The sequence below is a fragment of the Odocoileus virginianus genome, chromosome 11 (genome assembly GCF_023699985.2).
Source record: "Odocoileus virginianus isolate 20LAN1187 ecotype Illinois chromosome 11, Ovbor_1.2, whole genome shotgun sequence".
NCBI lineage: Eukaryota > Metazoa > Chordata > Mammalia > Artiodactyla > Cervidae > Odocoileus > Odocoileus virginianus.
The window spans coordinates 49,512,862-49,536,491 of NC_069684.1; the positions used below are offsets into that span (position 1 = coordinate 49,512,862).

At 34.9% G+C, this 23,630-nt stretch overlaps 1 protein-coding gene across 3 annotated transcripts in view; it reads left to right on the plus strand.

Moving 5' to 3' along the window:
- The window catches only part of LIN9 (lin-9 DREAM MuvB core complex component), an 83,411-nt gene that overhangs the window by 51,118 nt on the left and 8,663 nt on the right, over positions 1–23,630 (plus strand). Inside the window, exons 8-12 of one of the 3 annotated variants that reach the window (XM_020915259.2) lie at positions 264–397; positions 1,854–1,973; positions 2,456–2,557; positions 4,116–4,190; positions 5,662–5,742. In XM_020915259.2, coding sequence (XP_020770918.1) covers positions 264–397; positions 1,854–1,973; positions 2,456–2,557; positions 4,116–4,190; positions 5,662–5,742 — 512 coding nt within the window. The remainder of the gene's footprint in view (positions 1–263; positions 398–1,853; positions 1,974–2,455; positions 2,558–4,115; positions 4,191–5,661; positions 5,743–23,630) is intronic. The other 2 variants (XM_020915260.2, XM_020915261.2) reach the window with 2 other exon arrangements.

The following is a 23,630-nucleotide window of genomic DNA, read 5'->3' on the forward strand; positions in this document are numbered from 1 at the left end:
GACTTTTTAAAAAAGTATTTTCCCCCTAGTTTGGTAGATATATGGTTTCATTCACTTATCAAATTAAGGATCACCATTTATAGTTTTGTTGTTTGTTTAAAAGTTTTTAAATTATTATTCTAAACCTAAATACCTTTTTTGGAAACTTTAATAGACAGCGGTACTTTACTTTCTCCACTTTGAAGTACATGCTGGGAGCAGTTCTATATGTGGTAGTTTTTTGTATCCTAAATACCATAATGCCTTTTTGTTTCTTTTTTCAGCACGATTACGTGGTGTTCATGATGGTCTCTTCACTGGACAAATAGATGCTGTGGATACTCTTAACGCTACTTATAGAGTAACATTTGATAGGGCAGGGCTTGGAACTCATACTATCCCTGACTATGAAGTTCTTGTGAGTATTTATTTTCACAGTACATATTTGGTTTATGCGTATAAAATATGTTTTATAGAGTTTTCTTAGTGGTTGTGTGTATGATAGAATCAAGATTTCAAGTCACAAAGGAAGAGATCTTAGGGGATTCCCAGCCCTGCCTCCTGGACTCCTGGAGCAGAACTCTAATTTTCTTCTACATTTTCCAGAGTCTCACATCCCTCTGCCTTTCCCACATCAAATTATAGTGTGACACAACTGATCACTCTTGACTAAATAGCTACACAACCCTTGCACCTGGGGAATAGCTACACAACACTTGTGTTTCAGCTATTTTTATAAAACAACTGAAACAAGTTGTTTCAGTTTACAAAAACAAGTTGTTTTGTAAAACAGCTTTGAAGGTTGAAGGTAACATCTTGTAATTTGAAATATATATTTTTTATATGTTCCTATTTTATCCTCAGAATATACAAGTTGGATGTTAATAACCTCCACTTTTCATAAGGTGAAACTGAGACATAGGTACATTAGGTAATTTATTCAAGGCTTTCAAGATGGATTCTTGCCAGGATGAGTCTTGAATCCAGATCTTTTGAACCTCTGATATAGTCCATTAAACTTTGAACCATTATTTCATGATCATGCTTAATTTAGCAATGTAATGGAAATTATATACTTTCCTAACTAGTTAAAATATAAAGAATAAATATAACTCTCTGATAGTTTTTTTAATGAGTCATAAACTTTTTGAAAAAAAAAATTGTTTGCCTCTAAGTATTATGGAAACTTAACTCTTTGCATTAATCCCCCTGCCTCTTCCTTCCTTTGTTATAAACTTGCTTTTCAAGGATTGCGAACTTACAATTAAAAATCAGAATTTCTTTATCTCCTTAGTATAAAAATAGAAGACTCTTTTTCTGCTCCATACTTTTTAAAAAACTGTGACTCTGCTTATTGTAAGAATTTCCTTATCAAATGTACTTTAGAGAGGAGTAGGAGAGAAAGATAATTTGGACTAAATATAGAGCAAGGTATATCAATCTTATTTTTTTCATTAAAGGATGAAATTTTTAAACCTCCCATTTCAAAAAGGAAAAATTACTCTTCTGTTGCATTAATGTTAATTTCCTTTATGAATCACCAAAACATCTCTCCCTGGCCAAATAAGAATTGCCTTTAATTACAGTGGGTAATACTCAGATAGTCTTTAACACAGAGACAGCCAAGGGTGGCCATAGATCACTTTCCTTTCTTTCATAGATCACTTTCTTCTGTTTTGTGGATTCAGCATCTTAGTAGCCAAGTAGTATTCATATTCTGATTTAAGTTCTAGCTGTTTGATCTTCGTAGTTAATAAATTTTATGATAAATCATAATAAACTAGTGTGCATTTAATGCTAAAATAGAATTTTTGTAAAACTAAAATGATTAGTAAAGTTCTTCAAGTTTTGGGGCCTGTTCTCTTTTCCCAAAGAGTAATGAGCCTCATGAGACAATGCCAATTGCTGCCTTTGGACAAAAACAGCGGCCTTCTCGATTTTTTATGACTCCACCACGGTTACATTATACTCCTCCTCTCCAATCACCGATTACAGTAAGTAATATTTTTTAAATATCACCAGTAATTTAAATGATTATTATGAATGTAAACTATGTTCTTACGAAACATACATTGATTGTAATAACTTTAGGTGGTGCCCACATTATTTTGAGTTGTCAGATATTAAATAAAAAGCTAATAAAGTAAATAAAATGGTTACTTCAGCTTGGAAATATTTTCCTTTTTATAGGATTTTTAATACAATATTAATTATAATAGAATTTGCTCTTTATTTAAAAATTTTATGAGTTCCTACTGTGTAGCACAAAGAACTGTATTCAGTATCCTGTGATAAACCATAATGAAATAGAATATTTTTAAAATGTAACATGTGTAGAAATGAATCACTTTGCTGTATAATAGAAGTTAGGACAGTATTATAAATCAACTATACTTAAATAAAATAAAGTTTTAAAAAATTTAAATGCTTCCTTTTGAAAGGTCAGTGGTTAAATGGTCCCCTTTTACTCCCACAGGATAATGATCCCTTATTAGGACAGTCACCTTGGAGAAGTAAAATTTCTGGCTCTGACACTGAAACGTTAGGTGGTTTTCCAGTAGAATTCCTTATCCAAGTGGTAAGAATCTTTTGTGTTATTAAAGTTGAAAATTTTTCTAGGACCAAATATTTTTACACTTTTTAAATCATTGTGTTTTAAGAACTCTGTTATTTCCAACAAAGCTTGAAAATAAGTTACAACAGCCAAAAAAGACTTAGAGGTGTATTTTTGTTGGGCCTTTCTTGGATTGGGTTCTTATTATTTTGCTATGTTAAGGACTCTAGTATAAAAGTGTTCTAGCATACACTCTATGAAATGAATGGTTAGCTGTTAATATATTGTATAAATATAAAGGTTTTTATTTAGTAACCTCAGTAATCCTGCCATTATCAGTCACCTCAAAACTTATGGTATGTTGGCCAACTCTGGTTAGCAGGAACTTTAGTTTTTTTCTGAGACTACAAATAGCTATTCATTTGCTAAGTACTTAATGATGAGACACAAACAAATCTAAAGCTAAAGTGAAACAAATAGCAATTATTATATAAAACAGTTTTCTTGAATAGCCTGACTCTTAATATAATGAGCAGTTTGTTTTGAAAATTAGGTTGAATAAATTATTTAGTTTGAATCAGAGTCTAATGATGTTTGATTTGTTTCTTTTCCTTTCCTTTTCTCTTTTGAAAATAAATCTGTTTGGCTTGGGATAGATAAAGTCTTTATAAATAAAAATGTTTATAACATAAGCCATTAAAATATTCAGTGTTACCGTTTACAATTAATGTTATTTGAGGAAATGGCTTATCATTTGTATGTATATGTATAGCATTTCTTATTCCTTAGTTATATGTTGTTAATTATCCTTGGAATACAGAATTACACCTTTTGACTTTCAAAGGTAGATATTTTTATATGAAAATTTTTAAATATGAAAAGAGCCAAGGCTTATCATTTCACAACTAGTTTTTTAAAGACATTCTTTCTTTTATTAAATAGCGGAAGTAAAAGCAAAGCTGATATGTCATATTTGGGCAAGGGGTAGAGGGAGATGGGGAAGGAGGGTGAAGAGGAAGAGGAGTGGAGAGCAAGAGATCTGCCAGCAGAGGGAGTCAGAAGCCAAATGCTAATACACCACTTCTAAAGGATTGATGTTTTTATTGCTGCTTAGATGTTTTGATTGCAGTGCTTAATTTTAACTTCAAAAGCTATGTGTCATGCCTAGTTGAAACACTGCTTTCATTATTTTAAGCTTTCTAGCAGGTAAAAATAAAAGCCCTTTTATGTACTGGTCTTTTGTAATATCTAAAGTTTTATGAAACTCAGGTTTGCTCTTGTTGAGCTATAAGGTACATTTTTGTCTTTTTCTGTTACTATTTTTTTCTTATGACAAAATAAACATCATTTTTTGCTAGTTTCATAATTCATAGTTCGCAATGAATTTTTTTCTCGGGGTTCGGGATTTTGAGGAATCTAAAAAGACTGACCCTTTCTAAGAGAGGACTAAGTTTTGAAAAGAATGAAAAGGAAACAGCATGATTTTCTATCAAAAACTAACAAGAAACAGAACTGAAAGAGAAACCAAAAATGGGAGAAAGATGTTGCCTTCATCCATCTTTTACTGTTTCTTACTCAATAGAATCTCACAGATTTCCATAAAACCCAACAACTCAAGAAAAGAGACCAGTCCAGAGCTCTGGACCTACTAATAAGGGTCAGTGTCAACAAGTATGTAACATATCTTACCAGGCCTTCCCTCTACCTGTATCAACTTAGGTCAGTTTTTTTTTTTTTTAATTATCAAAAATTTAGTACATATAAAAGCAGACAGAATTGTATAAGGTATCTTTCTGAACCCATTATCTAGCTATAGCAGTTATCAAAAACTCCTGGCCATTTCTAATTTCATATATACTCCTACCCTCTTTCTTTTTTCTTTTGAGAAATTAAACATCATATCATTTATCTGTAAATATTTTGTTATGTATCTTTAAGTGGTAAGGGCCCTTTTTTTTTAAAGACACATGACTGTAATATTATTATTACATCTAAAAAGTTAATAAAAACATGCCTTAATATCATCACATATCCAGTCAGCATTCCAGTTGTCTAGTTGGCTCTTAAATATTGGCTCTTCTTTTTTCCCATTAACCTCTTTGTTGCATAAACTGTATTATTTGTCCATAGTCTCCCACTGTTTGGATTTTGCTGACTGAATCTTTGTAATAATATGAGTATACTCTTGTCTTTGTACTTCATGTAAATTGCTCATTGAATATAAAGGTTTGATTTGATTTGGGTTTTTTTATTTGATATAGTTGTTTTTATATGACTACTTTTATGCATACTTTTGTATTCTGATAGGATGTGTGGTAATAGTGCTCAGCCATGTGCGACTGCGACCCATGGACTATAGTCCACCAGGCTCCTCTGTCCATGGAACTTCCCAGGCAGGAATACTTGAAGTGGGTTGTCATTTCCTACTCCAGGGGATCTTCCCGAAGCAGAAATCAAACACACATCTCTTGTGTCTCCTGCATTGGCAGGCGGTTTCTTTACCACTAGCTCCACCTGGAAAGCCCTGATAGGATACCCCTATTTTTTTTATCTCTTTTTTAATATGATGTTAGCTGCTACAAATATCAGTGCCTCGATCCATTCATTCCTTAGGGTTGCAGAATGGTGCCATTCGTGTTCTTTGTTTATTAGCTGAAATCGTTCTGAGAGGAAAAACTTCCCCAAATCTATTACTTGGTTACCTAATGGCATAGTTTGTATAGGAAAGGCAGGATAAATGCTTGATTTTTTTTACTTTGTTTTCCAGTTGATGAGTTTGGTTACTAGTGTTCTCCAACAGTGGTTAATTTTGTTTAAGTATCAGTCTGAATGCATGAATTTTAATATATTTGTGCTTCAATTAATTATAGTTGTTATTCTGATTGGTCCACATGTTGTTCCAGTGAAAGCTTATTCAGGTTGACTTCTTATTCGTTTTGATGTACCTTCTTACAGTAGATTTTAAAATATCTTCCTCTCAGCCAGATTTCTAAAATAGTGTCTGTGCTATATTTATATTGAAACACATCTGCTAAAATATCTTAGTGGAAACTTACAAGTTTGATGTCTACCTGGTATATTTAAGTGCCTCTCTTTATTCCAAAACATCTCTTTTTCATTGTCTGTAGACCAGACTATCAAAAATTCTCATGATTAAAAAGGAACATATCAAGAAATTAAGGGAAATGAACACAGAAGCAGAAAAACTGGTAAGGATATTTTTTTGTTTACTTGTCTCATTTTCAAATGATGGGGGCTTCTATATTTAAGGGTTGAAAATATTTTATGACAAAACCTAGAGATAACTGTTATTTTAAAATCCTGATTTACTCGCACTGTGTTTTATTATACTGAACACATGCTTAATTAGCAGTACAGTACAGTTCATTACCCTAGACCTCCTTTATGTCATTGAATAGGATTAATAAATATATATTAGATTCTTAGACAGTTTGCATGAGTGTAGAATTCCTAGCATTGGTGCTTCTGACTAAGGAGATCATATTAGCAGAGGTTATTCAAAGTGGTTCAGAATAAATAAATCAGGAAATATGTAGGCTGGTATCTTCAGGTTATCTTGACAAAACTTATATCCTATTTTATCAATCTAATGAGTACGAAATATGAGTCAATTTAATTCATAGGAGATAATTATCAGAATTTTTTAAGATGTAGGAAATATTCACTAAGAAAGTTTTTAATCATACTGAAAGTCATAGTTATAATTTTATAGGATGGTGAATAGTTTTTATCTCAAATACCATCTCCAACTGATTAGAAATGGTTGCTAGAAAGTATGAAAGAAAAGGAGAGCTCAGTGACTAGACTTGGAGGCAAAGGGCTTTAGCTAATTACCAGAGTGTCATGAGTACAAGAATAGGGAGTTGTCATTACATTAATCACCTCTTTATGGAATGGTGTGAGGGGTAGGTGTGAATAAGCAGCTGGACAAGTAGATACAGAACTGAATGAGGAACAGTCTTCTTGTAGGCATTTTTTAAAATCTGAACATGACTTTGAATTATCCAATTCAAACCCATCATTTTTATGGAATTGAAAACTGAAGACCAAAGATGTCAAGGGATTTTGACCTAAGATTTTGCTGCTATTTAGTAGTACAGATACCAGAACAGGCTTCTTGGTCCCAGTTTAACTCACGTGGGCATGTTATAAAATTAGTGTTGTTAGATATGCAGACTATCAAAGATCAAAAAAAATTAGCCATAACATTGCTATTGTATATCCTAAACATAATAATATTAATGTGCTTGCTTCTTTGCTACTGGACTCTAATTCTTATCTTGGTTTCCATTAGTTCTACTTCTGCCCTTTATACTATGGTTTTTCAATGTTCCCCCGCTACATTCCCTCTGATCATCTTATCATCTTTTCTATCTTGAAAAAAGTGTTAAGTTCCTCAGTTGTGTCCGACTGTTTGTGACCCCATGAACTGTAGCTCACCAGGTTCCTCTGTCTGTAGAATTCTCCAGGCAAGAATACTGGAGTGGGTTGCCATTCCCTTCTCCAGGAGATCTTACCAACCCAGGAATCGAACCTGGGTCTCCTGCATTTCAGGAAGATCCTTTACCGTCTGAGCCACTCGGGAAGCCATTTCCTCTTCATGCATAATCAAATTATTTTACTTCCACACCACTAGCTAGGACTTTTCCCTGTAGCTGGGTTCACACCTTAAAGTATTAGATTTGACTCAGCCAAATTAATGTTACCTACTAAAATAAAGGCCTATTTTGATGTTGGCTTGACTTCTTGGTGTGTGGGAACTCTGCAGAAATCTAATTTTCTTGATAGACTTTATAATTTTATTTATGATTAGAAATAATTTCCATTATAAAAATTCAAATATTGTGAAACTAGTATATGGTATAAATATGTTTTTATGCTTAGCATATGGATTTCTTCTTCCATGCATTTACTTTCATATTTTGTTTTGTTTTTCATATTTTTTCATATTTTTCATATTTTTCATATTTTGTTTTGTTTTTATCATATTGTCTTAGTTTCAGGTATACAGCATACTGATTTAGTGCTTTTGTCAGATTATATTCCATGATACGTTGTAAAATACGGGTATAATTCCAAGTGCTATTCAGTATATTCTTGTTGCTTATCTACTTTGTATGTAGTAGTTTATATCTGTTAGTCAATCCCATACCCCTAGTTTATCCCTCCCTATTTTCCTCTCACCACTGGTTTGTTTTCTGTGTCTGTGAGTCTCTTTCTTTCTGTATACACATTCATTTGCATTGCTTTTTAGATTCCACATATAAGTGATATCATGCAGTATTTTCCTTCCTCTCTCTGACTTATTTCACTAAGCATAACATTCTCTAGGTCTGTCCACATTACTGCTAATGGTTTTATTTCATTCTTTTTTATGACTAAGTAATACGTCATTTGTGTGTGTGTGTGTGTGTGTGCACGCATGTGTGCCGTGTCTTCATAAACCAACCTGTTGCTGGCCACTTGGATTGTTTCCATTGTCTTAGCTATTTTAAATTGTGCTGCTATGAATATTGGGATGCATGTATCCTTTTGAATCAGTGTTTTCATTTTTTCCGGATATATACTCAGAAGTGAAATTGCTGGATCCTGTATACGGTAGTTCTATTTTTAGCTTTTTGAGGAACCTCCATATTGTTCTTGGTACTGACTATACCAATTTACATTCCCAGCCATGTACAAGGGTTCCCTTTTCTCCACACCCTGGCATTTGTTTTCTGTAGACTTTTTGATTATAGCCATTTAGACTGGTATGATGTGATACCTAATTGTGGTTTTTATTTGCATTTCACTAATAATCGCTGATGTTGAGCATCTTTTCATGTGCCTTTTAGCCATCTGCATGTCCTTTTTGGAGCAGTGTCTATTCAAGTTTTTTGCCCATTTTTGGATTGAATTTTTTGTTTGGTTTCTTAGAGTTCTATGAGCTGTTTATGTATTTTGGATATGAACCCCTTGTCAGCCTCATCATTTGCAAATATTTTCTCCCATTTCACAGTTTTTTTCTTTTGTTGATAGTTTGCTTAGCTATGCAGAAGTTTTAAGTTTAATTAGGCCCCATTTGTTTATTTTTGCTTTTATTTATTTTGCCTTAGGAGGCTGATCAAGAAAATATTGCTACCAGTTTCTGTCAAAGAGTATTCTGCCTCTGTCCTAAGAGTGTTATGGTTTCGGGGCTTACATTTAGGTCTTTAAACCATTTTGAAGGGGTTTTTGATTTGGTTTGGTTTGGTTTTTTGTATAGAAAGTGGCAGGGTCAAAATGTATGAGCATTTTAAAGATTTAATTGTACTCCTAACTTAAAATGGTAGACTGGGTAAGATGGTAGGCTGGACATGTGTTTTCTTCTTGTCCCTTACAATTTCCACATAAAATAAGTATTAAAAAAGTAAATAGAATATATGGAAACAGATTGTTTAACAATGTATGAAAGGATTTTTTTTTTTTTTTTTTTTTTACATTTTCTGATGTGTTGGATGAAATTAAAACCTTGGCTGAAAGAGGCTGCATGTTGGAACCCTGAAGAGACTCCAGGCCAAGAGTTGCAAATATGATAGAGTTAATGTGCTTCCACTTAATGGTAGGCTAGATAATTTGGATTAGTCTTCCTAATCCAAATAGTTAAGAACAACTATTTCCCCTGGAATAAAATGTAAAAACAAGCCGAAGACACTGGAGCATTAATAAGGTATTTAAGAATTTTAGGGATAGGATCTAAGAAAAGAATTAAACTCAGAAGGAGGATTCTGGTAGATAGGATTCCTTTTTCCTTAGGTGCTTATGCAAATTTCAGAAAAGGTGGCTGAGAAACCAAGTGAAGTTCTCAAAGGGTTTACAAGAGTGGGGAGGACAAAAATTAGAGTCCAGAGAACCAGCTGGGGTTGAGAGAAATTGGCAAATTCCTTCCATATTCTGGATTGGAAACCAAAAAGGCTACATTGGCCCAGCTTCAGATGATTTTCTCTCTGAAACTGAACTAAGTTGATGATGGAGTTTCCCAGGCAGCGCTAGTGGTAAAGAGCTCTACCGCCAACGCAGGAGCCATAAGAGATGCGGGTTCGATCCCTGGGTCGGGAAGATCCCCTGGAGGAGGGCATGGCAACCCACTCCAGTATTCTTGCCTGGAGAATCCCGTGGACAGAGGAGCCTGGCGGGCTACTGTCCACTGGGTCTCAAAGAGTCAGACACAACTAAAGTGACTTAACACACACAGGCCCCAAGCAGCCATCCAGAAGTAAGTAGTCCTCTTAGAGGAATATAATATCATACTAGACCTGAAATTATTTCTACAGTTATTAACATACTGTACCTAATACTCAATTTTAAATCCCAGAAACAGTAGGAGACATGATGACACTAACAAAAAACACAAGAAAATATGAACAGAGGGCAGATTAAAGAGAATGTTATTTTTAGACATAGATTTTGAATGTTTATTTTATTTATTATTTAACAAGATGAGACAAAACAGAATTTTAGAAGAGAACTAGAAAAAACAACTAAAATGACTTAATGAAAACTCAGGAAATAAACTATAGTAATCAAAGTTAAGAATTCAACTGGTAGATATAACACAGCAAATTAGAAATACCTGAAGAGATAGCTAGTGGTTGAGAATAGATCAGAATAAAATATCCAGAATTAAGCATGGAAAGATGAATAGAAAGTACAGAAGAGAGGAATAAGATAAATAAGGGATATAGTGAGGAGTCTAACATGTCTAATAGGGTAGCAGAAGAAGAGAAAGAAAAATGAGACAAAAGGAGAGAGAATTTCTGAGAGATAATAACTGAGAATTTTTCAGAACTCTCAAAATTCAACAGGCTACAAATTCAAGACCCCCATAAATCAGAAGGTAAATAAAAAGATAATGACTCCGAAACACATCATAGTAAAACTGCTGAAAGCTAAACACAAAGTAGGAGGTATTTAAAGTACCCGGAATAGGATGGAGATGGGGAAGTACTTTCAAAAAAGTGACAGTTTGTTTGACAGCTGACTCCACAGAAAACAGAGGACATAAGAGAATGGAATGACATCTTTCTAGGGCTGAAACAAAATTACTGCCAACCTCGATTTCTATATCCAGTGAAAACTTCATAAGGGTAAAGTTAATACAAGGACATTTGCAGGCAAGTTATAGAATTTGTTACCAGAATACCTGTACTAAAGGAAATAATACAGGTTTTGTTCAAGTGGGGGGAGGGGGGGACTTGTTTAAGACACTTAAAGTTTTAAAAAGGAATGAAAAACAACAAAAAGAATGAATATGTACATTAGTCTAGGTGTCACCGTATAAAATAATGTAATTGTATCTTGTGGCATTTAAAATACAAAGGTTTAAAAATACAGTCCAACATTTGTTTGTTGGTTAGAGTAAGGAGTGTGTATTCCACATAGATTTTGAAAAATGAAGAATGTACAGTTTATTCTCTGCTGCTGCTGCTGCTAAGTTGCTTCAGTCGTGTCTGACTCGGTACAACCCCATAGACGGCAGCCCACCAGGCTCCCCCGTCCCTTGGATTTTCCAGGCAAGAACACTGGAGTGGGTTGCCATTTCCTTCTCCAGTGCATGAAAGTGAAAAGTGAAAGTGAAGTCGCTCAGTCGTGTCCGACTCTTAGCGACCCCATGAACCGCAGCCTACCAGGCTCCTCCATCCATGGGATTTTCCAGGCAAGAGTACTGGAGTGGGGTGCCATTGCCTTCTCCGTTACTCTCTAAGGCACCTATTAAAATAATGGTAAAAGATTAATAACTACCAAGCTTATCAGGGGGAGCTGCATGTGGAAATGGAACAATTAAGTGTTTACTCAATCCAAGAGAACGAAACAAAGGAAAGAAAAAAATGACACCAAACAAGTGGGACACATACAAGGAAAATCGTAAGATGGTAGATTTAAATCTAAACATATCGATAAATAGCATTGAGTATAAGTGGACTAAATTTCTTGAATAAAAAACAAAGATTGCCAGACGGATGAAAAATAAAATCCAGTTCCTACCATATGATTCAGCAGTTCCACTCCTGGGTATATATTTGAAGAAAACAGAAACACTAATTCATAAAGATACATGCCAAAAAAAAAAGATACATGCATTTCAATGTTCGTAGCAGCATTATTTACAGTAGCCAAGATAACAGAAGCAACCTAAGTGTCCATCAACAGATGAATGGATAAAGAAGATGTAGTCTGTATATATGTGTTTACGTGTATATATACACATGCATGCATACATGCTCACATACACACAGTGGAATATTACTCATCCATAAAAATAGAAATGCTGCTGTTTACAATAACATGGATCAACCTAGAGGGTATTATGCTTAGTGAAAGAAGTCAGAGAAAGATGAATACTACACTGTGTTATTACTTAATGGAATCTAGAAAATAAACATGGATATAACAAAACAGAAACAGACTCACAGATAAAAAGAACTTGTGGTTACCAGTGGCAAAAGGGTAAGGGAGATGGGCAAGACAGAGGTAGGGGATTGAGAGTTAGTGTATAAAACAAATAAGCAACAAGGATACTACACAAAGAAATTATTTGTACTACACAAGGAAATTTAGCCATTATTTTATAATAACTTTAAATGAAGTATAATCTATAAAAAATATTGAATCATTGTGTTGTATATTTGAAACTAATGTATTAGTTTAAATAGTTGTAAATCAACTACAACTTTAAAAAAAAATCCAACTGTATGATTCCTTTTTTTTTTCCAACTGTATGATTCTTGAAAGAGACACATTTAATATAAAAGAATCCAGGATAAAATTGTTAATGTATGAAAAGATAAACAATACAATTATTTACTTATTTATGGCTATGCTGGGTCTTTGTTACTATGCGGGCTTTTCTCTAGTTGTGGTGCATGGGCTTCTCAGTGCAGTGGCTTCTCTTGTTGCAGAGCAGGGCTCTAGGGTGGATGGGCTCAGTAGCTATGGCACATGGACCTAGTTGCTCAGTGGCATGTGGGATCATCCCAGATTAGGGATCAAATCCATGTATCCTGCATTGGCAGGTGGATTCTTTACCATTGAGCCACCAAGGAAACCCCAGCAATACAAATTTTAAAATAACAATAGAAAGGCATGTAACTGTATTAATATCTGATAATGAAATGTAGCGCAACAGATATTACTGGTATTACTGGATATAGAGAGTTATGCTTTCTAACGAAGAAAAGTTTAATTCACCATATCTTACTTGGATGTAAAGAGGTGTGATTCTTAATGATGAAAGGTATAATTTCAAAATAATAACTTGAAATTTATATGTACTTAATAACATAGCATCCAAATATATAAAGCAAAAACTGGCAAAACTCAAAGGAAAAATACAAATCCACTGTTGAAGCAACACAGTTTTCATAGCCCTCTTAGTAACTAATAAAACAAGTAGTCAAAAATCAGTTAGAGGCCTTCCCTGATGGCTCAGTGGTAAAGGATCCACCTGCCACTGCAGGAGACACGGGTTCAATCCCTAGTCCAGGAAGATCCCACATGCCACAGAGCAACTAAGCCTGTGCTCTGGAGCCCAGGAGCTCAACTACTGAAGCCTGCCTGCGTGCCCTAGAGCCCGTGTTCTGTAACAAGAGAAGCCCATGCACTGCAATTCTCTTTTACCACTAGAGAAGAAGCCTGTGTAGCAGTGAAGACCCAGAGTGGTCAAAACTAAATTAATTAATTAATTAAATTTAAAAAAAAATCAGAATATATACTTGAAAAACAGTTAACAAATGATTTCATTAGCATATGGCGACAGTTACACCTGTCAACTGTAGGATACCTACTATTTTCAAGCCTGCGTGGAATATTTACAAAAGTTAATTATACTCTGGTCTTAGATTTCAACAAATTGCAAAATGATTAAAACTCTCCAAAGTAAGTTCTCTGACCACAGTATACAGATAAACTTAGACCTTAATAACTAAAGGATCAGTTCCGTTGCTCAGTCGTGGCTGACTCTTTGCGACCCCATGGACTGCAGCACACCAGGCTTCCCTGTCCATCACCAACTCCCAGAGCTTTCTCAGACTCATATCCATTGATTTGGTGATGCCATCCAACCATGTCATCTTCTGTCGTCCCCTTCTGCCTTCAGTCTTTCCCAGCATCAGGGTCTTTTCTAATGAGTCATTTCTTAACTAAAAGATACCAAGAATAAAACTCATGCTTGAAAATTAAAGAATACAATGCTAAATAAACCATAGACCAAAGAATGAGTTATCAGAGAATAGAAAATGTTTTTAATTTAGTAGTATTGAAAATTACATACATCAAAATGTTGTTATGCAGCCATGCCTATTTTAGAATAAAAGACATGTTTAAATTGAAGATGGACTGAAAAAAATTAGTAAGTTACATCTATCTCAATAAGTTAGAATGAGAACAACAAATTAAATCCAGAGAGGAAAGTAATGAAATAGAAAACAAATCTAAAATAGAGATGATCAACAGAGTAAAAGTTTGACCCTTTGAAAGACCTAATAAAATTGATAATCCTGAAAATGCTAATCAGGAAAGATACAAATTACTGCTATTAAGAAAGAGGGTGGTCCAATGGTGGGGAATCAGCCTGCCAAGGCAGGAGACACAAGTTCTGTCCCTGGCCTGTGCGCCACAACTACAAAGCCTGCAGTCCAAAGCCTGAGAGCAGCGCAGTGAGAAGCCCAGGCACTGCAACACAGAGTAGCCCCAACTTGGAAAAGCCCACACGCAGCAGTGAGGGTCCAGCGCAGCCATAAAAAGAAAGAAAGAGGGAACGTCGCTATAAAACCTACAGGCATGAAAAAGATCTTGAGAGGATACTGTGGGATTGAGTTTTGTGTGCTTCAAATTCATAAATTGATGCCCTAAGCCACAGTGTAACTGTATTTAGAGAGAGGGCCTTTAAGGAGATAATTTAGGTTAAATGAGGCAACAAGGTTGGGGCCCAAATCAGTAAGACTGGTGTCCTTACACGAAGAGGAAGAGACCCCAAGGGATCTCTCCATGTATGCACAGAAGGAAGGCCATCTGAGGATACAATGAGAAGGCAGCTATCTGCAAGCCAGATAAAGTTCTAAAGTTCTCTTTAGAAACCATCCCTGACAGCACCTTGATCTTGAACTTACAACATTCATAACTACAAAAGAAATTTATTGCTATTTTTTAAGCCACCCAGTCATGGTATCCTGTTATAGCATCCCGAGCAGACTAATACAGTTTATTAACAGCTTCCTGTAAATATGTTTGAAAATTGAAATGAAGGAGGCAAGTTCTTAGAAAAATACTTGTCAACACTGATATGGAAAGAAAGTCTGAATAGTCCCATCACTGCCTTATAAATGAATCTATAATGTAAAACTTGACCACAAAGAACCTACACCACCAGATGAATTCTTCCATACCAGTGAATTCAACTAAATATTTGCCATTACCATCACCTTGCAAAAACTTTTTTTAGAGAATAGGAGAAAAACTAGGAACATTTTCCAATTCCTTTTTGTAATTCTTGAATAAATTGATATTAAAACCTAACAAAGATATTACAAAAGAGAGTAACTACTAGCCAATCTCATTTATGAATATAGGTGAAAGAATCCTAAGCAAAGTATTAACAAATGGGGATATTTAAAAGGTACATCATGCCAGCCAGTAGATTTATTCCAGAAATGCAAAGATAGTTTAACATTCAGAAATAAGTAAGTGGAATCTCGACCACTGAAGATGATGATGGTCTCCACAGACAGATTATGAAAATAGAATATACATGTATATCCATGGCTGATTCATGTCAATGTATGACAAAAACCACTGCAATATTGTGAAGTAATTAGCCTTCAACTAAAAAAAAAAAAAAAAAAACGAAAATAGAATATAAAACATGGAAGTTAAAATGACCTAAATATCCAGAAGCTCCTCCATTAGGTAGATTTACAAGAAAATATGAAAAGAGTATTTCTAATGGGGTGGCAGATTCACAGAACATATTAAATGTTAAGCAAAATGTCAGAATTCATATTAGCTTTAAAACATTATTTCAGATTCTTTTCCTGTTAAAGTTGTTGCATAATATTGAGCAGAGTTCACTGTGCTATATAGTAGGTCCTTATTGGTTATCTATTTTAATTATAGCAGTGTATACATGTCAATCCAAAAAAATAGACACATGTATATGTATAACTGAACCACTTTCCTACACACGGGAAACTATCACAGCCAACTATATATACTGTTAACCAGCTGTATTCCAATATAAGATAAAAGGGTAAAAGATAAAGAAGAACTAGAAAATCTAATCATGTCCAAAGAAAATATGAAACTTCCACAGGCATTTATATAAGAAATAGCAGTTGATTTTAGGGGATATCTAGCTCACTGTTTTGGTTATTATAGTGCAAAAAACTCAAACATTTAATAAAGTTATTCCAGCTGGTAAACATAACATGTTCATTCGTTGGTAATAAAATATTTATAACATGTATACTCATGATGTTTTCAGACAACAGGAGGACAATATGTCACTCTTTTTCTTTTCTCATATCAAGGACTGTCATTTAAACATAAACCTGGAATTCAGTTTTATAGGGTAAGATCAAAGTATGAAGTATCAGACTGCTTTAGAATAAAACTGTTCCCCAAAGAAAAAAGCATAAATCACATGCTTGCCTGGCAAAAAGAGTTGAAATTTAAATTGTTCAGTGTAAAAATAAATTAATAAATAAATTGTTCAGTGTAGCTAGCAGGTGAAATGAATGCTATTGCAAATCCTGTTGATTTTTGAAGAGTTGCTAACTGCTAGTAGTATAAAAAGTATATTCAAGATTATTTGATCCTTGTACTCATTAAAAACAAATGGTGGAGAGGGATGGATTTCTATTCACAGTAGCTCCTGTGTATAACATGTAACATGCATGATAATTGTTTGGTCTTAACCTTTGTTTAATAAATTTTGGAGAAGGAAATGGCAACCCACTCCAGTATTCTTGCCTAGAGAATCCCAGGGACAGAGGAGCCTGGTAGGCCACAGTCCACTGGGTTGCAAAGAGTTGGACATAACTGAGTGACTTCACTTTCACTTTCACCCTTAAATTTAAATGGAACCATCAAAAAGGAAATAGTATGCTATATGATGGCTCAGATGGTAAGGAATCCGCCTGCAATGCAGGAGACCCAGGTTTGATCCCTGGGTCGGAAAGATCCCCTGGAGAAGGCAACCCACTCCAGTTTTCTTGCTTGGAGAATCCCATGGACAGAAAAGCCTGGTGGGCTACAGTCCCACGGGTCGCAAAGAATCGGACATGGCTGAGCGACTAACACTTCATATGTGATTTGAGATTAGTTTTAAAAAGTAAATAATATGTGAGAATTATCTTCAGAGACTGTACCATTTCTATTATATTGATATAAGTATAGTGCCTTATAGAGGTAGTAAAAATCAAATTATATCCCTTAATCGTAACATACCTGTTATTTATTCTGTTTCGTATATCACTTGTGAATTGAAATTTTGTAGAATATTTTAGGGACAAATACAAATTATTCAGTTAGTTTAATTCCTTCTTTACAGAAGGAAGAATCCTAGGTATTGTAAGGAGATTTTATTTTTAATATATCCAGAGCTGTTATTTTTTAAAACCTTCAGAGGTATAACAGTTCTTTCATTTTTATGGATTACAGATTTTCTTGATATGCATTTTTTCCTAATTTTCTGTGATACATCAGGTTAGTGACATTGAACTAATGTAATGTTTATGTTAAACCCAAATTACTTTCTCACTGAGTGATTTTAAGGAGAAAAGGAAAGATATACCCATTTGAATGCAGAGTTCCAAAGAATACCAAGGAGAGATAAGAAAGCCTTCCTCAGTGATCAGTGCAAAGAAACAGAGGAAGACAATAGAATGGGAAAGACTAGAGATCTCTTCAAGGAAATTAGAAATACCAAGGGAACATTTCATTCAAGGATGGGCATAATAAAGGACAGAAATGATATGGACCTAACAGAAGCACAAGATACTAAGAAAAGGTGACAAGAACACACAGAAGAGCTATACAAAAAAGATTTTCGTGACCCAGATAAGCACAATGGTGTAATCACTCACCTAGAGCCAGACATCCTGGAATGCGAAGTCAAGTGGGCCTTAGGAAGCATCACTGCAAAGAAAAAGGAGTGGAAGTGATGGAATTCCAGTTGAGCGATTTCAAACCCAAAAGATGATGCGGTGAAAATGCTGCACTCAATATGCCAGCAAATTTGGAAAATTCAGCAGTGGCCACAGGACTGGAAAAGGTCAGTTTTCATTTCAGTCCCAAAGAAGGGCAATGCCAAAGAATGTTCAAACTACTGCACAATTGCACTCATCTCACACGCTAGTGAAGTAATGCTTAAAATTCTCCAAGCCAACAACTGTTGAATTCTACAATTCAACAGTACTTGAACCGTCAACTTCCAGATGTTCAAGTTAAATATAGAAAAGGCAGAGGAACCTGAGATCAAATTGCCAACATGCGTTGGATCATAGAAAAAGCAAGAGAATTCCAGAAAAACATCTACTTCTGCTTTATTGACTACGCCAAAGCCTTTGACTATGTAGGTCACAACAAAATGTGGAAAATTCTTAAAGAAAAGGAAATACCAGACCACCTTACCCACCTCCTGAGAAATCTGTATGCAGGTCAAGAAGCAACAGTTAGAACCAGATGAGGAACAACAGACTGCTTCCAAGTTGGGAAAGGAGTACGTCAAGGCTGTATATTGTCACCCTACCTATTTAACTTCTGTGCAGAGTACATCATGAGAAATGCTGGGCTGGATGAAGCACAAGCTGGAATCAAGATTGTGGGGAGAAGTATCAATAACCTCAGATACGCAGATGACACCACCCTTATGGCAGAAAGTAAAGAGGAACTAAAGAGCCTCTTGGTGAAAGTGAAAGAGGAGGTGAAAAAGTTGGCTTAAAAGTCAACATTCAGAAAACAAAGATCATGGCATCCAGTCCCATCACTCCATGGCAAATAGATGGAGAAACAATGGAAGCAGTGACAGATTTTTTTTTTCTTGGGCTCTAAAATCACTGTAGATTTTGCAATGATTTCCACTCCTTGGAACAAAAGCTATGACCAACCTAGACAGCTTATTAAAAAGCAGAGACATTACTTCGCCAACAAAGGTCTGTCTAGTCAAAGCTATGGTTTTTCCAGTTGTCATGTATGGATGTGAGAGTTGGACTATAAAGAAAGCTGAGTGCCAAAGAATTGATGCTTTTGAACTGTGGTGTTGGAGAAGACTCTTGAGTCCCTTGGACTGCAAGGAGATCCAACCAGTCAATCTTCAAGGAGATCAGCCCTGAATGTTCATTGGAAGGACTGATGCTAAAGCTGAAACTCCAATACTTTGGCCACCTGATGCGAAGAATTGACTCGTACGAAGAAAAAGACCCTGATGCTGGGAAAAATTGAAGGCAGGAGAAGGTGATGATAGAGGACGAAATGGTTGGATGACATCACCAACTCGAGGGACATGAATTTGGGCAAGCTCCAGGAGTTGGTGATGGACTCGGAAGCCTGGCATGCTGCAGTCCGTGGGGTCGCAAAAAGAGTTGGATATGACTGAGCGACTGAGCTGATCCCTACCCAGTCTCTGCTCTAATAAATACGTAATTTTATTTAATCAGTATAACTTAATTTTGAAGCTGAGAGCTAATTTCTATTCTGTTTTTACCAAAATGACCTGAGTAGTTCACTATATTGCACTTCAAAGGACTGGACATATTACTTTGCCCAAAGTATATATATTTTTTCTTTTTAACTTTTTATTTTATATTGGAGTATAGTTGATTAACAGTGTTGGGAGAGTTCCAGATATATAGCAAAGTGATTTAACTATACATATACATGTTTCTATTTTTTTCAAATTCTTTTCTCATTTAGATTGTTACATCATATTGAGCAGAGTCCCCTCTGGTCAGTAGGCCCTTGTTAGTTATGCATTTTTAATATAGCAGTGTGTATATGTCAGTCCCAAACTCCCTAACTATCCCTTCCCCTCACCCTTCTCCTCTGGTAACCATAAGTTCTATTCTCTTAAGTCTGTGAGTCTTTCTGTTTTGTAAATCAGCTCATTTGTATCATTTCTTTTTAGATTCCTCACATAAGCTATATCATACAATATTTCTGTTTCTCTGTATGATCATCTCTGGGTCCATCCATGTTGCTGCAGATGGCATTATTTTGTTCTTTTTAATGGCTGAGTAATATTCCATTGTATATATATTCACCATATTTTCTTTCTCCATTCTTCTGTCCATTGGTATTTAGGTTGCTTTCATGTCTTAGCTGTGGTGAATAGTGCCGCGCCAAGTATTGGGGTGCAAGTATTCTTTCAGACCATGTTTTTCTCTGAATATATGCACAGGAGTAGGATTGTAGGATTATATGGTTTAGTTTAGTTTTTTAACGAACCTCCATACTGTTCTTCATACTGTCTATACCAATTTACATTCCTACCAACAGTGTAGGAGTGTTCCCAAGTTCTCTCCACACCCTCTCCAGCATTTATTATTTTTGGATTTTTTTTAATGGAGACACAAAAATTTATTTCTTGATGGAATTTATTAAAAATGGGAACATTAGTCTGATAAAGTCTCCTTTAATTTTGGAATACATAAGTGTTTATCTCACTCTTACTTTACCCAACAAAAGCAAACTAAAGACACACTTGTCAAAATATGAAATTGAATGTTCAAACTTTCAATTTGCAAAGCAAAGGGAGGAAAATTACTTTAAAATACTTTAGTCACTTTTATGATACAATGAGGAAAAAGTTTTCAGTCATACATCTGAGGAATTTTTGTCAAGTTCTTTTAGATTTAAAGTTTTGAACTATCTTTTCTTGACCTGATTATGTAATATGTTAAAGTCAGTGAAGGTTTGTCCAAGCTTTTTAACTTCAGTATACCTTTTCTATTTTGGACTATCAAAACATTTTTAAAATACATATACAGAGCATCCACATACAAATTAATTAGTGTATGGAATTTATTAAAATAGATTTGGATTGCCTCAACATTATATAAAAGTAGATGTTACACTATCAGTCTCAGTCTTTGATCATTGCTTTTCCACTTTGGAAATTTGTCTTGTCATACATGGACATTAACAATAATTCACGAGTAGGAAAGGGGATTTATCCTAGACAGTTCTGTTTTAACCACTTTTAAAACTGTATTAGTGGCTTTGGAAAACTCTGGATACTGTTTTCTCTGTACTCCTTCCCTCTCTCCATCACCACTACGAAGGTGGTTCTTTTCCAAATATGTTCTCAGAATTGTCTTATCATGATTGTTAGTCCTCTTTTTATTTTCAAAATTATGACTGTCTGCAGAAATCTGCTTACTGATTTGAAAGTAGAATACATTAAAAAAAAAAGTAAGAGTCCATTTTGTGTGCTGCACTCAGCCCATATGTGACAGCCTAGAAGCACATTAGTTGATTTTATAGGAGGATAGGAAGCCATGCTCAATTATAATAACTTATTTAAAGGGGCAGGATTTTAATATAACAGCCTTACTGAGATATTATTCACATACCATACAATTCATCCATTTAAGTGGACAATTTTGTGGTGTTTAGTTTACGGTTCAGTTCACAGATTGTACAGGCATCATCAGAGTTGATTTTAGAACATTTTCATTATCCCAAAAAGAAACCCTATATATTTAGCAGCTACTCCTCATTTCCCCCAAATCAATTTCCACCCCAAACATAGGCAACCAATAATCTAATTTCTCTCCAGCTGTTCTGGACATTTAATGTAAATGGAATCTTGTGATATGTAATCATTTATGACTGTATTCTTTCAAGTAGTATAATGTTTTGAAGGTTCATCCATGTTGTAACATGTATCAGTACTTCTTATTGCCAAATAATATTCTATTGTATAGACATATCACATTTTACTTGTCCGTTCATCAGTTGAGGGACATTTGAATTGTTTCCACTCTGGCTATTTTGAGTAAGACAACTATGAACGTTCATGTATGGATTTTTGTGTAGATGTATATTTTCATTTCTATGAGTATGTATCTAAAAGTAAAATTGCTGAGTCATGTCAACCCTCTCCTTAATCTTTTGTGTAACTGCCAGGCTATTTTCCAAAAAGACAGGCGTGATGCAGTTTTCCTTTTTATCTGTTTTATAAAGTAGCCAAGCTTTTAAAAGTGTGTGTTATTCACCTTTAAATGAACTATAAAACTGCCTTAGATACTTGTTTAAAAGACTAACAGGTAAGACTCTTAAAGCTAATCACTTACTAATTAAAAAAAATTTTTTTTAAGTGTAATTTGCAGTGTAAGAAAGTAAAGAAGGGGATTTCCCTGGTTGCCTAGTGGTTAGGATTCCAGACTTCCGCTGCTGTAACCCATGTTCAATACCTGGTCAGGGAACAGAGACCCCGCAAGCTGTGCAGCATGGCCCCCCAAAAAAGTAAAGAAAACACAAGATCATCTCAATGGATGCGTAAAAACCATCTTAAAAATTAAACATCTCTTCATGGTGGAAAAGCAAACATTCTTATCGAACTAGGAATAGAATGAACATTCTTTAACCTAGTAGAGAATATTTACCAAGAAAACTTATAGCACGTATCATACTTACTAATGAAGTGTTAAAAACTTTCTCTTTAAGACTGGAAATAAGATAAGGGAGCCTCCAATCACAGCTTTTATTCAGTAGTACCCTAGAGGGCCTACCCAATGTAATAAAACAAGAAAATGAAATAAGAGCTATAAAGATTGAAAAGGAAAAAATAAAACCCTTTTATTCACAGATGATGTGGCTGTGTACCTAGAAAATGTAAAAGAATATGCAATTATTAGAATTAATATGTGAGTTTAGCAAAGTTGTAAGATTCAAGGTCAGTTTTTTAAGCAGTTTTTCTATATATCAGCAATAAGCAGTTAAAAATGAAATTTCAAAAAATACCATTTAAAACTGCATACCTTGATATAAATATAAAATATATTAAACTTCTATGTAGAAAACTATTAAATATTGAATGAAATTAAAGAAGTCCTAAATAAAAAGAGATACTCATGATTTCAAATGCTATTTTTTGAATGGGGTCATTTTCATCAAATTTATCGATAAATTGAATGAAATCTCAAGTGAATTTTGCATGTGTGTGTGTGAGCGCATGTATGCATAAGTGCATTCAAACTGACAGGCTGATTCTAAAATGTATGTGGAACTGCAGTAAAGTAGGATGATTTACTCTTGTATATCAAGACTTATTACAAAGCTGGAGTTTCTGAAGACTGTGTGCTACTGGCCCAAAATAGACAGAGACCATGCAACAGAATAGAGAGCCCAGGAATAGGTTTGCATGTGTGCACACTCTTGATCTATGAAAAGGTGGTCCTGCAGAGCAGTGGGAAAGAAAGATCTTTGAAATAATGGTGCTGGATTAACTGGATATCCATGCGGGGAGGGAGATAAATCTCATAACATAGCCAGATAAAGCTTCTAGAGGTGATTAGGAGAGTAATTTTAAGATCTTGAGGTAAGAATTTTTTTAATGAAATAAATGTGAATAGACAGTTCATAGGGGAAAAAAAATACAAATGACTCTTAAATATGTGAAAAGGGATATGTGTGTGTGTGTTCAGTCGCTTAGTCGTGTCTGATTCTTTGTGAACCTGTAGACTGTAGCCTGCCATGCTCCTCTCTCCGTGGGATTTCCCAGGTGAGAATACTGGAGTGGGTTGCCATTTCCTTCTCCAGGGAATCTTCCCAACCCAGGGATCAAACCAACATCTCTTATATCTCCAATATTGACAGGCAGATTCTTTACCATTAGCACCACCTGAAAAGCCCCATGTGAAAAGGTGGTCAAAGAAACAGTTTAAAAAGATCCTACTTTTTAGTGAAATTGGCAAAAATTAAAAGTTGTAACAAAACATTACGGTGATACTGAGCCTGCACGTTCTAGAGCCCAGCCTCCAAAATGAGAAAAGCCACGGAGCACCACACAGCCAAAAAAATTTTTTTAATTATTGGTAAGACTATGGGGAAATAAGCGTTC